The 17,530-nt window shown below is 37.5% G+C and overlaps 1 protein-coding gene across 2 annotated transcripts in view; it reads left to right on the forward strand.

The window, feature by feature from the left end:
• AP4E1 (adaptor related protein complex 4 subunit epsilon 1) overlaps positions 1–17,530 on the forward strand; it is a 67,261-nt gene that overhangs the window by 35,297 nt on the left and 14,434 nt on the right. For both annotated transcript variants that reach the window (XM_006077779.3, XM_025295582.2), the window contains exons 13-16: positions 84–202; positions 4,941–5,243; positions 8,970–9,084; positions 14,843–14,966. In XM_006077779.3, the coding sequence (XP_006077841.3) occupies positions 84–202; positions 4,941–5,243; positions 8,970–9,084; positions 14,843–14,966 (661 nt within the window). The remainder of the gene's footprint in view (positions 1–83; positions 203–4,940; positions 5,244–8,969; positions 9,085–14,842; positions 14,967–17,530) is intronic.

The following is a 17,530-nucleotide window of genomic DNA, read 5'->3' on the forward strand; positions in this document are numbered from 1 at the left end:
AAGATTTTAAAATTAAATGTTTTTATCACAGAGTCCTTGGAGAATTTAATGGAAATTAAAATGATATATCAATTCCTTTGTAGGGTTTGATGATGAAACAGAAAATCAACAACTAAGACTTTATGCAGTTCAGTCTTATCTTACTTTACTAGATGTGGAAAATGTGTTCTATCCACAGAGATTTCTTCAAGTTATGAGTTGGGTAAGCAAAGTACATTGACTCATAAATGTTTATAATATTATTTTTTATAAAGACAAATACTAATAATGTATTTCTTCAGAAATCATTTATTTCAGATCTGTTAACTCCTTCAGCTGCCGATTTTCTTTCCCAGTGGCTACCTTCTATCACTTACCTATTTACTTGTGTATTCATTCTCTCTGCCCTCTCACTTGAATAGTCTTTTAAATATGGGTATTTATTTAGATGCCTGTCTGTGTACAATGCATTTGTTGTGAATCTATATATGAATATGTGAATACTCATGAAGCTGTGGTATGCTAGCTTTCTATTGTTGCATAATCATGTTACCACAAACTTAAAACAACATACATTTGTTATCTCACAGTTTCTGTGGGTTAGGAGTTCAGGTATGGCTTAGCTGGGTTTTCTGCTTAAGGTTTTTTAAGGGTGCAATCCAGGTGTCCCTTGGGGCTGCTGTTTGATCTGAAACTTGATTAGTAAAGGATCTGCTTCCAGGCTCACATGTGGTTGTTGGCAGAAATCAGTTTTTTGTAGCTCTAAGGCTGAAGGTTTGATGTTTGGACTGTTGACTGTTGGCTGCCTTTGGCTCCAAGAGTTGTCCTCAATTTCTTGCCATGTGGGCCTCCCAACATGGAGGCTTGCTTCATCAAAGCCTGCAAGGGAGATCATCTCTTTGCAAAGTGAGGTTACAATTTTGTAGAGTATAAGGCTTACATAATCATATACATCCTGTCACCTTCGTATATTCTTTCCTGTGCATGTGAGTGAGCATTTCTGTAGGGGAAGATTTGGAGAAGTGCCTTTCTGGGTCATAGGATGTTCACACTTTAATATTTTATGGTTTTGTCAAATGTTAGTATGTTAAATTAAATTTTACCCAGACTTTTATTTAAGAATTCTTTTCTCATCTATTAGAAAGGTGAAAAAGTGGCATAATAAATACCCCTGTACTGTTCATCTAGATTCCCAGTGAATGTTTTTAACCACCTTGCTTTACTTTATCTACATCTCTATATATAGCTGCTTCCCCTATAAAAGAATTCAATATAAATCTCCCAAGAGTCACATTCTAGATAACCATAAAACCATTATTGCAACTGAAAGACATGACCTTAATTAATTCATTAATGTCACCCAATATACAGTCCATATTCATATTAATCCAGTTGTCCAAAAAATGTCTCTTATGACTATTTTTCTATTCCTCCTTACCCCGTATCCAGTCAAGGTTCACAAATTGCATTTAGTTTTTCTTTTAGCCTCTTTATTTTACAGTGACCTCAGGTTTTTGTTTGTTTGTTTTTTTGTTTTCATGACATTGTTATTTTTTGGATGAATACTTGTAGAAAGTCCAGCATTCTGAATTGGACTATGTGTGGTTCAGGTAAACATTTTTAGCAAGAATACAACATTGTCAATATGTACTTCCCATTACATCATATCAGGATGCATATAATATCAGTTCCTCCAATTATTGGTGATTGTTAATCTCTTTGGTTAAGATAGTGATCTTCATATTCTCTCCATTGTAAAGGTGCCATTTCTTCTTACTAATTTAGAACTAATCTGTGAGGTGATTCTATGAGACTGTGTGAGCATCTGTTCTTCAGCTGTCTTTTATCAGTGTTTTTAGCATTGATAATCTTTGCCTAAATTGATTGCTGTATTTGGTAGCCATTTGTATATGTTCGTATATTTAGAGTGTTTCTTTTTCTACAGCATACAAATCCTGTCCCTGTTTTGTTAGATTTATACTTAGATACAGATGGTCCCTGATTTAAGATAGTTCAGGTTAGGGTTAGGGTTCTGGCGATGCGAAAGTGATACAAATTTAGGAGAAACTTCAAATTCTTTATTTTGAATTGAAGTATAGTTGATTTACAGTATTAATATTATATTAGTTTCAGGTGTACAGCATGTTGATTCATTCTTTTGCAAATTATATTCCGTTAAGGTTATTATAAGATTATGGGTCTAATTTCCTGTACTATTCAGTACATCCTTATTGCTCACCTAGTTCATACATAGCAGTTTGTATCTCTTAATCCCTTATACCTAACTTGCTCCTTCCCCTTCCCTTGTTCCACTGGTAACCACTGGTTTGTTTTTTTATTATTTATTTTATTTTATTGAATATAGTTGATTTACAGTGTGTGTTAATTTCTAGCATACAGCAAAGTGATTCAGTTATACATATACATACATATTCTTTTCTATTATGATTTATTATAGGATTTTGAATATAGTTCCTGGTGCTATACAGTAGGACATTGTTATTTATCTATTTTATATATAGTAGTTTGTATATGCTAATCCCAAATTCCTAAGTTATCTCTCCCCTATCTCCTTCCCCCTTTGATAACCATAAGTTTGTTTTCTCTACCTGTGAGTCTGTTTCTTAGATAAATTGGTCTGTGTCACATTTTAGATTCCACGTATAAGTGATATCATATGGTATTTGTCTTTTTCTTTCTCACTTGCTTCACTTAGTATGATAATTTCTAGTTCCATCCATGTTGCTTTAAATAGCATTATTTCATCCTTTTTTATGGCTGAGTAGTATTCCATTGCGCGCGCGTGTGTATGTATGTGTGTGTGTGTGTGTGTGTGTGTGTGTGTGTATATATATGTATATATACATACACCATATCTTCTTTATCCTTTCAGTATGTCAGTGGACATTTAGGTGGCTTCCATATCTTGGCTATTGTAAATAGTGCTGCACTGAACATTGGGATGCATGTATCTTTTCGAATTGTGGTTTCCTCTGGATATATATGCCCAGGAGTTAAGTTGCTAGATTATATGGCAGCTCTTTTGTATTTTTTAAAGAAACAGCCATACTGTTTTCTGTAGTGGCTTCACCAATTTAAATTCCCACCAATCATGTAGAAGGGTTCCCTTGTCTCCACATTCTCTCCAGCATTTGTTATTTGTAGACTTTTTGAGAATAGTCATTCTCACAGGTGTGAGGTAATATCTCACTGAGGTTTTTTATTTGCTTTTCTCTAATAATTAGTGATGTTGAGCATCTTTTCTTGTGCCTGTTAGCCAGCTTTATGTCTTCTTTGGAAAAATGTCTATTCAGGTCTTCTGCTCATTTTTTCAGTGAGTTGTTTTGTTGATACTGAGTTGTATGGATTGTTTGTATATGTTGGAGATTAAGTCCTTGCTGGTTGCATTGTTTGCAATATTTTCTCCCATTCTGTAGGTTGTTTTTTCATTTTGTTGATGGTTTCCTTTAGTGTGCAAAAGCTTTTAAGTTTAATTAGGTCCTATTTGTTTATTTTTGCCTTAGTAGACAGATCCAAGAAAATATTGTTACAATTTATGTTAAAGAATGTTCTTTTCTAGGAGTTGTATGATTCAGGTCTTACAATTAGATCATTAATCCATTTTGAGTTTCATTTTGTATATGATGTGAGGAAATGTTATAATCTTACTGTTTTACATGTAGCAGTCTAGTTTTCCCAGCACCACTTATTGAAGAGACTGTTCCTTTCTCTATCCTATACTCTTGCCTCCTTTTTCATAGATTAGTGGTTTATTTCTGTATTTTGATCTTATACTCTACAGTCTTGCTAAATTCACTTATTAATCTAGAATTTTTTTTTTTTTTTGTAGATTTCTTGAGACTGTGTTAAGAATTTTTGCATCTCTGTTTATGAGGGATGTTCTTTTTTTTTGTTTTGTTTTGTTTTCCTACTCTTTGGGTTTAGTATCAAGGTCATACTGGCTTCATAGACTGTTTGGGAGTATTCTTTCCTCATTTATTTAATGGAAAGATAGGAAGTTGTTTTGTCTTTAAGTGTCTTTAAAATTTCCTGTTGTCCTTCCTGTTACTGATTTTAGTTTGTTGTCAGAGAAAATACTCTTATGATTTCAGTTCTTTTAAGTCTCTTGAGGTTTATTTTATGGCCTAAGATATAGTCTGTCTTGTTAAATGTTCTGTGGGTGCTCGAAAAGTATTCTGCTTATTGTTGGGTGGTGTGTTCTATAGATGTTGATTAAATTCTTTTGGTGATGGTGTTGAGACCTGAGTAAGTTAGATGTAGAAAAGAGAATGTGTAACATAGATCAGTGTTCCTCAAAGTCTCTTGTGTGGATCATCTGTATTAGAATCAGATGGTATTTGTTCAGAATGTGTATTGTAGATCCCCACCACAGACATACTAAATCAGATTATCTGGGTGTAGAGTCAGAAATCTGTATTTTTGTGAAACATTTCAGATGGCTCTTTTGCATGCTAGTGTGTGGTAACCACTTGTTTAAATGGTTATTGGAAAATAGTAACAGAATGTGAAAGTGCTTGTAAAAACCAACATCCAAACCTGGAAGTTCAGAAGAAAGCTAACTTGTAAAGATATAATGCTTTATATATTGTTAATAATAAAGATGTGAAAGTCCTTGTATTCACTTCCAGTTTATGGTGGTGTTGTTCAGTTGCTTAGTTGTATCTGACTCTTTGTGACCCTATGGACTGTAGCTCTCTAGGCTCCTCTGTCCATGGAACATTCCAGGCAAGAATACTGGAGTGGGTTGCCATTTCCTCCTCCCCAATTCATGGTGTAATTTTGACCTAAAATATGCAATTTTATTTTTAATAAATTTTTTACTGTGAGAATATGCTTAGTATAGATTAAATTTACTCTGCAGACACTTTGTTTAGATTTCTGAGTATAATTGCTATCTAACTTGATGTTTGCATATATTCATTTCTTTGTTTTACTTACAGGTGTTAGGAGAGTATTCCTATCTCTTAAATAAGGAAACACCAGAGGAAGTTATAACCAAGCTCTACAAGTTACTTATGAATGACTCTGTTTCTTCAGAAACAAAAGCCTGGATAATAGCTGCTGTGACCAAGTTGACACCCCAAGCACACTCTTCTGATATAGTTGAGAGATTAATCCAGGAATTTACCACATCTTTGGATACTTGCTTGAGACAGCATGCATTTGAATTAAAACACTTGCATGAGAATGTAAAATTGATGAAGAGCTTACTTCCACTTGATAAGAGTTGTGAAGACATGGTGGTAAGACATCTGCATTCTGTCTTTTTAAGGGTTGCATTGTGTTTAAAAAGAATAATTCTTGCATTTGAGATATATCTATAATGTACCAAAATGTAATTTCTGTAGCACTTAAGATGAAGGTTGGTGTTTTTCTCATGTTAGTGTGAGAAAGGATTTGAGAGCTTCTATTCAGTTGTTGTTGTTCAGTCGCTAAGTTGTGTCTGACTCTGCAACCCCATGAACTGCAGCACTCCAGGCTTCCTTGTCCTTCATTATCTCCCTGAATTTGCTCAAACTCATGTCTGTTGAGTGAATGATGCCATCCAACCATCTCATCCTCTGTTGCCCGCTTCTCCTCTAGTTCAATAGTGATCCTAAATAGTAAGGAAGACTAATCTGTTCTGGACAACTGCTGTGGAAGGGGTTTATATTCTGTGACAATCTCTTTTAACATATAATAATTTGAGAAATTAAAAATTTTATCTTCTTCAAGCTTCTCTAATATATCATTTTATTATTACTGTCTTTGAGAATGTAAGAAAAAAATTTCTCCATTTTATTTTATGCATCTACCATCTAAATCTTTACTACTTTGGAACCTGATCACTCACCTTTCCTTCTCCCACCTGCTTTCAGCACCTGCCCCTTTTAGGCAAAGCACTTAGTTACATTTCACTTTGAGTTCTCCCTCAGATTGGTGTAAATCTGAAAACTTCAAGGAGGAAGTCAGATTTTTCAGATTTTTATGTTAGATGTCATATTCTACAGGAGAGGATGGGCATTCCCATTAATTATGATTCAGATGGAGATGCAGGTTTGATCTCTGGCTGGGGAGATCCCCTGGAGGAGGAAATGTCATTCCAGTATTCTTGCCTGAAGAATTCCATGGACAGAGGAACCTGGCTATAGTCGATAGGGTCGCAAAGAGTCGGGCATGACTGAAGTGACTGAGCACATTCATGGCTTGTATTCATTTTGAACCTTTGTTCATTAATTTTTTTCATTAGCTCCTCATGGGCAGAGGCCTTGGTTTAACATTCCTGAGGCTGTATGAATACATATGCTATTAAGCTAGTTAGTAACTCTACTTCTTTTTCTATCAGTGAAAGATAATGATGATGACATAGCTTCATCTATTTAAGAATCTTATCAAAACAAAACTTTTCCAAATTCAGAGTGTGAGATGCCAATTAAATTTTTGAGAATTACCTGCATTTCTAAATTATCTGAGTTGGTTGTATGCTGCTGCTCCTACTAAGTCGCTTCAGTCGTGTCCAACTCTGTGCGACCCCACAGATGGCAGCCCACCAGGCTCCCCCGTCCCTGGGATTCTCCAGGCAAGAACACTGGAGTGGGTTGCCATTTCCTTCTCCAGTGCATGAAAGTGAAAAGTGAAAGTGAAGTCGGTCAGTCGTGTCCGACTCCCAGCGACCCCATGGACTGCAGCCTACCAGGCTTCTCCAACCATGGGATTTTCCAGGCAAGAGTACTGGAGTGGGGTGCCATTGCCTTCTCCAGAGCTGGTTGTATATACTTAGCTAAATCAGGAGAAGCAGATCTGTGGTTTCTGAGGTTGTTATTGCTGTATCCTCTTGTGTATCTTGTTTTCCTTTCTCGCTTAATTTTCTCTTTTTGTCCTTTTCCTCTTACTCTTTTTTCATCTCTTTATTTCTTTTCATTTAACCTATCTATTCTTGTACTTTGTTGAAATTAAGTTAATATTCCACAGATTTGTGAAGAAACATTTCTAGGTAGAAAGGAATCAGTTCAGTTCAGTTTAGTAGCTCAGTCATGTCCAACTCTTTGCGACCCCATGAACCACAGCATGCCAGGCCTCCCTGTCCATCACCAACTCCCTGAGTCTACCCAAACCCATGTGCATTGAGTTGGTGATGCCATCCAACTATCTTATCCTCTGTCGTCCCCTTCTCCTCCTGCCCTCGATGCTTTCCCAGCATCAGGGTCTTTTCCAGTGAGTCAGCTCTTCACATCAGGTGGCCAAAGTATTGGAGTTTCAGCTTCAACATCAGTCCTTCCAATGAACACCCAGGACTGATCTCCTTTAAGATGGACTGGTTGGATCTCCTTGCAATCCAAGGGACTTCAAGAGTCTTCTCCAACACCACAGTTCAAGAGTGTCAATTCTTCTGTGCTCAGCTTTCTTTATAGTCCAACTCTCCCATCCATACATGACCACTGGAAAACCATAGCCTTGACTAGATGGACCTTTGTTGGCAAAGTAATGTCTCTGCTTTTTAATATGCTATCTAGGTTGGTCATAACTTTCCTTCCAAGGAGTAAGCGTGTTTTAATTTCATGGCTGCAGTCACCATTGGCAGTGATTTTGGAGCCCAGAAAAATAAAATCAGCCACTGTTTCCACTGTTTCTCCTTCTATTTGCCATGAAGTGATGGGACCGGATGCCATGATCTTAGTTTTCTAAATGTTGAGCTTTAAGCCAACTTTTTCACTCCTCTTTCACTTTCATCAAGAGGCTTTTTAGTTCCTCTTCACTTTATGCCATAAGGGTGGTATCATCTGCATATCTAAGGTTATTGATATTTCTCCTTGCAATCTTGATTCCAGTTTGTGCTTCCTCTAGCCCAGCGTTTCTCATGATGTACTCTGCATATAAGGTAAATAAGCAGGGTGAAAATATACAGCCTTGACGTACTCCTTTTCCTATTTGGAACCAGTCTGTTGTTCCATGTCCAGTTCTAACTGTTGCTATTGAACTGTTGCTGTTGAAAGGAACAGGATAGTGAAATCAGTGTGGGAGGCTGGATAACAGCCCTCCTCAAGATATTCACATCTTAATCCCTGGAGCCTGTGCATGTGTGTGTGTGTGCTAAGGCTCTTCAGTTGTGTCTGACTGCAACCCCATGGACTGTAGCCCACCAGGCTCCTCTGTCCATGGAATTCTCCAGGCAAGAATTCTGGAGTGGGTTGCCATGCCCTCCTCCAGGGCATCTTCCTGACCTAGGGATCAAACCCGTGTCTCTTACAACTCCATTCTCAGATGGGTTCTTTACCACTAGTGCCACCTGAGAAGCCCAGAGCCTATGCATATGTTACTTTATGTGGTAAAAGGGACTTTGTAGGTTTGATTAAGAATTTTGTAATGGGGAGATAAATGTGGATCATCTGAGTAGGCATGATATAATCATGAAGTGTCCTTATAAAAGTGAGGCAAGAGGTCAGAGAGGAGAAGGCAAAGTAACCATAGAAGCAGAGATTGGAGTGATATAGCCACAAGCTGAGGAATGCCTCTAGAAAGAGACAAGGAACCTGCTCTCTCCTGGAGCCTCCAGAAGGAACTAGCCTTTGCCACCACGTTGTTTTTAGCCCCCAGCAGGAGGAAACTAATGAAGACAGCATAGCTCGTAGTGTATATGTCTTCTCCTCTAGTAAGTTACAAGTCTTATGAGGGCAGGTCTTGTGTCTTCCCTTTTCTGAACGATTAGCATCCAACATGATTCTTTAATATACTGGATGCTCAAAAATGTATTCTGCAGTGCAGTGAATTAATAATAAGTGCAAATGACTTATATTGTTAGATTCTTAGAGCTGAGGGATTTGATTATTGATGTTTTAAAAAGCTAGAGAGTTGAGTAGCAATTTTAGAATTGAAGTTCTGTTTTTCACTTAAAAATTATTTTTAGGAAATGTGGGCTAAAATTACTTATATGATTGTGCAGTCTACTGTGTAGGGTAAGTATTTTAATTCCTAATTTTTGCTTTACTTAGGTAGATGCTTCCTTATCTTTTCTGGATGGTTTTGTGGCTGAAGAACTAACACAGGGGGCAGCGCCTTACAAACCTCACCACCAACGGCAGGAGGAAAAGCTTTCTCAGGAAAAAGGTAATTTTTCATGAGTTTATAATAAGTTACATTGTAGGGACATCACTTTTTCATGCAATTGGTATCATAGTCATGTAAGTATATAACTGAGAAGATTTATTATCCCTCTTTAAATCTGCCTGTGACTTGTTCACCCTGGCCTTATTTGGGGTAAACAGAAAAAAAAAAAAAAAGAGGAGTTCCAAAAGTCGTAGGTTTCATGTACATAAGTGCCTCAGATCATCTTATAATTTTAAAAGAACTTGAAGGTAGAATTATCATGTTGGTCACTGTGCTAAAGGGCTGACAGATGTTCCTGTCAGCATACCTGCAGAAAAGCTTCAGAAAAAAAATGCTGGTTACTATGGACTAGTGAGTTTCATTTTCATTCTGAACAATCTTGTATATCTAATCAGTGAGTTTAGTAATGGCCAAGAAAGGAAATAATAACTTATATTTTAAAAATGCAGGGTTTCAGGGAAAGACTTCTTTCATGGTTTTAGTCAAGAGGAGATTATAGAAATATTTGATGGTGGATGGGATATGAATAAAGGGAGACCATTGACTTATATATATAGGAATTCAGAATGTTAATACTAAAAAGTTTAATGCTGAAAGTCCTTTTTTTGTTCAGCTGCTGCTGCTGCTAAGTCGCTTCAGTCATGTCCGACTCTGTGCAACCCCATAGACGGCAGCCCACCAGGCTCCCCCATCCCTGGGATTCTCCAGGCAAGAACCCTGGAGTGGGTTGCCATTTCCTTCTCCAACGCATGAAAGTGAAAAGTCAAAGTGAAGTCGCTCAGCCGTGTCCGACTCTTAGCGACCCCATGGACTGCAGCCTACCAGGCTCCTCCATCCATGGGATTTTCCAGGCAAGAGTACTGGAGTGGGGTGCCATTGCCTTCTATTCATTCTTTAATGATTTGTTGAGTACTTGTTAATTCAGGCTCTGTGCTAGGCATATAAGTTCAAGTAAATGGATGATCCTACAATGAAACCAAAAAGTATAAACATTTATATAATCGGCTTGATGGTATTTTTTTGCAGAAGTAGAAGTATTTTCTCTTTTAAGGTTTCAGTTCAGTTCAGTCACTCAGTTGTGTCCAACTCTTTGTGACCCATGAACCACAGCACGCCAGGCCTCCCTGTCCATCACCAACTCCCTGAGTCCACCCAAACCCATGTGCATTGAGTCGGTGATGCCATCCAACCATCTCATCTTCTGTCATCCCCTTCTCCTCCTGCCCTCAATCTTTCCCAGCATCAGGGTCTTTTCCAATGAATCAGCTCTTCGCATCAGGTGGCCAAAGTATTGGAGTTTCAGCTTCAACATCAGTCCTTCCAATGAACACCCAGGACTGATCTTTAGGATGGACTGGTTGGATCTCCATGCAGTCCCAGGGACTCTCAAGGGTCTTCTCCAACACCACAGTTCAAAAGCATCAATTCTTCAGCACTCAGCTCTCTTTATAGTTTAATACATTATTTGGTACAATGATACCTAATGGCGTAGAAAGTTCAATTTTCTGTCAAAGGGTAATCAGTTTCCTTCTTATTTAACTCTCATATATTGACAGAATATATAGAGGGGGAAATAAAAATTTTACATTATAATTGCCCAACCTCTGACTCGAGTGCATGTCTTATGATATCCGAGGCACAGGATGAAAAATGCAGAGTTCCAGAGTGGGAAACACGGTCCAGTTGCCATATTTCCTTATTTTCAAATGTTTGGGGGTTTTAAGTTGCTCTTTTTTTTGGCTGTGCCTTGTGGCATATGGAATCTTAATTCCCCATCAGGGATTGAATTTGTGCTCCCTGCAGCAGAAACGTGCAGCCCTAGCCACTGGACCACCAGGAATTCCCCATCAGTTGCTCTTATTACTGCAATTCAAGGCTAGAATAGGGAAGGGGAGGTAGGACAAGGAGCCTAATTTCTGGTACTCCCTGACTTCTTTCTTAAAATAAGTTAAGCGGCTGAGACAAATATAATAGCCCTGAAACTCCCCAAGCTAGTGTATTAATTTGCCAAGTACATTTTTAATCATAGATTCATCATTATAAATGGAGTTAAACTGTCAAATTAGGCTCTTCCCCTCTCCTTCCAAATCTATTTCTTAAAAGTTCTCTAAGGTAGAATTAAAATTTCATGAGCCTCGACATCATGGAAAGGGAATCAGTTACAAGACAGAACATAGTAAGTGCCTTAGTAAGTACTTGAGGGGTAAGTTATAAAATCATGTATCTTATGATTTGTTGGCAATGACAGGAGGTAAAAAGTTGGTGAAAAATAGGTATTTTCAGCCTAAAAAGTTGTTAATTCTGGAATCTTTCAAGTGTCAATTGGTTCTGATGCTGACCTTGTTTGAAATTTTTGTAAATAATTTATAGTTAAATTTCACTTTTATGAGGGATACAGTACTTCACTCTCTTGAGTAGAAAAATGCCAAGCATATTAACAAATTTCAGGAAAATACTGTAAGATACTAAGAATTGGCAAAAATAGGTGGGATAGTGAGGAACAAACTTACTACCAGTTTGTACCCAAGAGAAACACTGAAGAATCAGTGTGGATTATTCTGTTAAAAAAAAAAGATAATGGCATCCAGTCCTATCACTTCATGGCAAATAGATAGGAAAAAAAGTGAAAGCAGTGATTTTATTTTCTTGAACTCCAAAATCACTGTGGACAGTGACTGCAGCCATGAAATTAAAAGACACTTGCTCCTTGGAAGGAAAGCTATGATAAACCTAGACGACATATTAAAAAGCAGAGATATCACTTTGCCAACAAAGGTCCATGTAGTCAAAGCTATGGTTTTTCCAGTAGTCCTGTACAGATGTGAGAGTTGGACCTTAAAGAAGGCTGAGCACTGAAGAATTGATGGTTTTGAATTGTGCTGGAGAAGACTCTTGAGAGTCCCCTGTACAGCAAGTAGATCAAACCAGTCAATCCTAAAGGAATTCTACCCTGAATATTCATTGGAAGGACTGATGCTGAAGCTCCAGTACTTTGACCATCTGATGTGAAAAGCTGAGTCATTGGAAAAGACTCCGATACTGGAAAAGATTGAAGATAAAAGGAGAAGGGGGCAGCAGAAGATGGGCTGGTTAGAGAGCATCACCGACTCAATGAGTTTGAGCAAACTCCAGCAGATAGTGGAGGACAAGGAAGCCTGGCATGCTGCATGCAGTCCATGGGGTCACAAAGAGTTGGATGCCACTTAGTAACTGAACAGCAGCAGCAGCAACTCCTGTCTACAAAATTAAGGATTTTTGAAAACCACATCAAGTTGAGAATGTTGGTCTCTCCAAAAATAAAATTAATAAGATCTGGGGGTAGTCACAGAAGTATAGCCAAATGATAAAGAAGGAATGTGCATATAGTCAAGGCCTCTAAAGTTGTGAAGGATACAAACAAGTTAAATATTGAATTACTTATGCCCAGGATAGTTTATATTTTTATTTCTCACCTGGATTACTCTTGGTAGCTCCCAACTCCCAAGGACTCTCTCTGCTTCTGGCTCATGCTTTCTCTTCTGTATGAATTGCCCTTCATCTGGTTAACTTCTACATATCTTTTAAGTTTCAATTCAGCCATCTTCTGTCTTCTCCTGACTCTCTGTATAGCATTATTCTCTTCCTGCTCCTCAGTTTGCACATATTCATCTAGTTAACTCTCTCTAATTTTTGTCTCTCTAGTCATTTATCTCTGTAAGAATCTTGGGAAATTTTCACTTAATGAAAATAATGTGGTTTGAATGTTATTCTCAATGTTAAGCCTTTCTTAGCCTTTCTTAGATGACAGTCTTTAATTCTTCTGTATCACAATCAGAATTTTATCTGACTGTTCTCCAGATATTGTCCTCTTTCATGTCTAGTCTTTTCTTCCCCTCTATTTTCAACTTTTTACCTCTAATTTTGAATTCTTTCTGGTCTTTGCTTAAACATTATCTTAATGTGCTCTTTGTCTTAAACTCTTGAAACATTTCTTGAGCTCTGCTATTACTGAAGTGTCAGTGCAGAGGCTGGATGGCTGACTGTCACAGATGCTATTTAAAAGAGGCCAATATGGAATAGAAGGTTAAACAGATGATTTGAAAGCTTAAAATGAGAGGATATTCTAGCTGAAAAGCACCTTAGAAAGACTTAGACAAGTGGTTTCCAAACATGATTAAGAATCAGAAACACAAAGAGAGTTCTGAAAAAATGATACAGATTTTTGAGTCTTACTCCTGTACCTTTTGTATCTGTGTCTCTGAAAGCCTGGTTGTAGGTATAAAAAGATTTGTAGATTCTGTGAAGTCAGCTTATTCTTGGTTATCTTGGAAACTGCTGATCTTCACTTTACAGACAAAAGAAAGTTCTTTTTCACAATCTACATCAAGAACTGGTTCTCTTGATTACTATTAATGAGCCCACTATTATTTTCTACTGAGAAGTAGTTCTCTTCTGTAGCTTTCATTTAGCTAGCAAACAGCCTGATTTATTTAGTACACTTTAGGTGGTGTTTCCTTTGAAGGAGCCAGTGTGTAATATGACTGAGGGTGCAGTTCTGGAACCAGAGTATCTGATGTTGAATCTGCCTTTTTCATTTCTTGTCTTGGTACTCTGGGTGTCTTCATTGTAGGCTCTTGACTGCAGTTTCGTCATTTGTAAAAGAGAATACTAGTTGCAGAAGTTTACATTTTATTTTCTGAGATACTTTTTATTATTTAAGAAGGTCTTTAATGGCAAAGCACTCTGGTATTCTTGCCTGGAAAATCCGATGAATGGAGGAGCTTGGCAGTCTACAGACCATGGATCGCAGAGTCAGACACGACTGAGCAGCTTCACTTTGTATTGTAAATAGGCAATCCAAAGAGTTAATGTGCCATTTAGGATTAAATTTAGTTAAATAGCATATTAGAAAACAGGGCCTTATGCAAGGCACAGGGTATTGCTTTTTCCCATTAAAGAAATCTGGAAATAGGCAGCCTACTATTGATGATGGCTTTATGAACATAAAAGAGGAAGGAAGAGAGGAAGATTTTTTTCTTCCAGGAGGATTCCTTCCAGAAGTTGTGCACAAAATGTGCATATAATTTCATTGGTCAGAATTCAGTCACATGGGAGAAGAGTCTGGAAATGTTATCTCTTTTCTGGGTGGCTATTTACCTAGTTAAGAATGGAGGGTTCTATAACTTATAAAGAAGAGGAGAGTGGATATCGATCTGTGCTCTGCCACAATCACAATATGAATTTTGTGGCTCTGGATGAGTCATTTGGGTATACAGACTCAAAGGAATCTGAACCTGGGTAAACCTTGTTCTTTGACAGTAAGGGAGATTTTACATTGAAGGTTCCATCAGTCCAGTTGGTACAGGAATGTGCCTAAGAGCATTTTGTGAAACAAAAACACAGTGAGATCTTCATTCATAGTTCATTAAACATTTTTGCATGAGAAGAACAACTTTTCAGTAGACCTGACTTATCAGTTGTCTTTCCTGGTTGAATTGTTTTTAGCTTTGAAGGGAGCTAAAAAAATGAAAGACTGTTTGTCTTTGATAAATTAATTGTCTGAAAACTGTAGTAGAGATTCAATAAATAATAGCTGCTTTGTTATTATTATTACTATAAATATTTGATTAGATTATTTCCCAGACGCTTTTCAGTTTAAAAATTGTCACTGAATCCTAGTATTCAGTTATTTTATTTCAGTATTAAATGGTGCCTTTGATAATTTTTGCTTTTTTCATAATTTTTGCTTTGAACCTCTGTTTTTGTTTTAAAATTCTAGTTCTCAATTTTGAACCATATGGACTCTCTTTTTCTTCATCTGGCTTCACTGGACGGCAGTCTCCTGCTGGCATTTCTCTTGGTTCAGATATATCTGGGAATAGTACAGAGATCGGACTAAAAGAGTAAGTTCCTTTCTTATTAAAATTGAGAACATGGGAGTATTTAAATGTCTTTAAATGTTGAAGGGTTCCTGAAAGCTAAATTCTGCATGGGTTGTTGTTTCTATTTATTGCTTTCAAAGTACTGATAGTGTACAGACTGTCGTTATACTTTAAGAGAGCTTGCTTCCAAGACAGTACAGAAAGTATACATACTTTGTGTATGTTATTACTATATACCATGTATACACAAACACATTTTTAAAGTAGTGTATCAGAACTTCTATACCCAGGTGAGTATTTAACATATCATTCCACATTCTTCATAATCTATTTCTTAAAACCATCTCATTGGAAATTGACAAACATAGATGAACATAAAATAAGGTGACAGGTGACAGACTTCACTTGATAAAGCTGTATATTTTGTTCAGAATGCTTTCAGAGCCTCTTTACAGCCACCTTGAAATTTGGTGATACATTTGTCTAAACGTCTAAACATGGAACCAAATCTCCATCCTTTTTAGGTAATTTTTATTTTTGAAATATGACTAAATTAGAAATTATGATCAAGTTAATAAAATGAGATAATGTATGCAAAGTGCCTTGTACAACCCAATACATAATAAATGATTGATAAATGGTAGCTAATATAATTAATAATTGTCATTGCTGTCATTATTGTTATTAACTAAAAGCTGAATTTACTACATAAAAGTAGTAGTCAATCTGGATAACTGGTCGGTATACCAATGTGACATAAAATAATGAAAATGGCATTCTTGTTTGTGAAGGAGCTTCTTCTAAAAGAATTCAAAAATATTTTGTGTAATGTCAGCATTGTTGAAATAAATGATAAAATCTCATATGAAAGGTGACATTTGAATTGACTCAGTGACCTTATTTTATGTTTATCTTTGTATTTGTCAGCCTTCCAGTGAGATGGTTATAAGAAGGATTTATCAGAAGAATGACAGAATATGAGAAACATAGAATGATATGCTGAGTGAAAAGGCATAAGTTCAAAACCTCTTTCCTAGCCTTTTTTTCCCCTGCTCTGTTGACACCCTTTTCTTTCCCAGACATTTAATGTCAGCGTTACAAGCATGGGGTGCAGATATGGTCCATGAACATATGATGGTGGTGGTGGTGATAGCATTTAAGTACCTTAGACAGCGAATAGAGAGGCAAGGCAAGGGGAAACAGAAAACCCAAACCCTCCCAATCCAGGGAGGAAATGTAGTCCCTTTTACTGAACAACAGATGATGGCACCTGCTTTTTTAGTATTGGAACTAGGGTCTGGGGGACTTGACAGGACCTTGTGAATCCTATATGTATACATGTACTGCACACAGAGAAAAGACATTTGGCAAAGCTGCTAAGGAATTATACATATGCCGTATTATCATGAAATGCAGTGTGAGGGGTGAATTTAAAATTTCTATCTAAAGAGGACCACAGCTCACACATTATTTCAGATTAGGAACCTGTGTGGTAATTGGCAAGGTGAATCAGCTTTAGAGAGGAGATGATGGTTCTTCTTCGGTCTCTGGCAAGCTGAGAATAAAGTGAAGTGAAAGTGAAGTTGCTCAGTCGTGTCCGACTCTTTGCGACCCCATGGACTGTAGCCTACCAGGTTCCACTGTCCATGGGATTTTCCAGGCAAGAATACTGGAATGGGTTGCCATTTCCTTCTCCATAAGATCTTCCTGACCCAGGGATTGAACCTGGATCTCCCGCATTGTAGGCAGACACTTTACCGTCTGAGCCAGAATAAAGTATAGCAAGCCAATTTAGAATTTCTTACCTTAAGTCCTATTGTAGAGCAGCACCATAGCTCGAATGGGAATTTCTGGAGCTCAAAGTATATTCCCAGTCTTTGAATGTTGAGTGAGTGAGTGAAACTCGCTCAGTCGTGTCCAACTCTCTTTGACCCCATGAACTATACAGTCCATGGAATTCTCCAGGCCAAAATACTGGAGTGGGTAGCCTTTCCCTTCTCCAGGGGATTGTCCCAAACCAAGGATCAAACCCAGGTCTCCCGCATTGCAGGTGGATTCTTTACCAGCTGAGCCACCAGGGAAGCCCAAGAATACTGGAGTGGGTAGCCTATCCCTTCTTCTGCGGATCTTTCTGACCCAGGAATCAAACCAGGGTCTCCTCCATTACAGGCGGATTCTTTACCAGCTGAGGTACCAGGGAATCCCCTTCTAAAGATTGCTTCATTGGGCTTCACTGGTGGCTCAGATTGTAAAGGATTCACCTGTAATGTGAGAGACCTGGATTTGATCCCTGGGTTGAGAAGAGCCCCTGAAGAAGGCAACAGCTACCCACTCCAGTATTCTTGCCTAGAGAATTCCGTGGACAGAGGAGCCTGGCAGGCAGCAGTTTTGAAGATTGTTTGGCCATAATTTACATCTGTGTTTGAATGGCCTAATTAAAAATAGCACAAAAGGTATACCATATAAAACTATGTATTATATTAATATTATTATTGTCAAAATCCAGGCAAAGATGACTGACGTTTAAAATTTTTTACAATGTTTCATATCAGAAAGAAGCATACTTTGTGTGTGAAATGGTTTTA

The sequence above is a fragment of the Bubalus bubalis genome, chromosome 11, assembly GCF_019923935.1.
Source record: "Bubalus bubalis isolate 160015118507 breed Murrah chromosome 11, NDDB_SH_1, whole genome shotgun sequence".
Taxonomy (NCBI): Eukaryota; Metazoa; Chordata; class Mammalia; order Artiodactyla; family Bovidae; genus Bubalus; species Bubalus bubalis.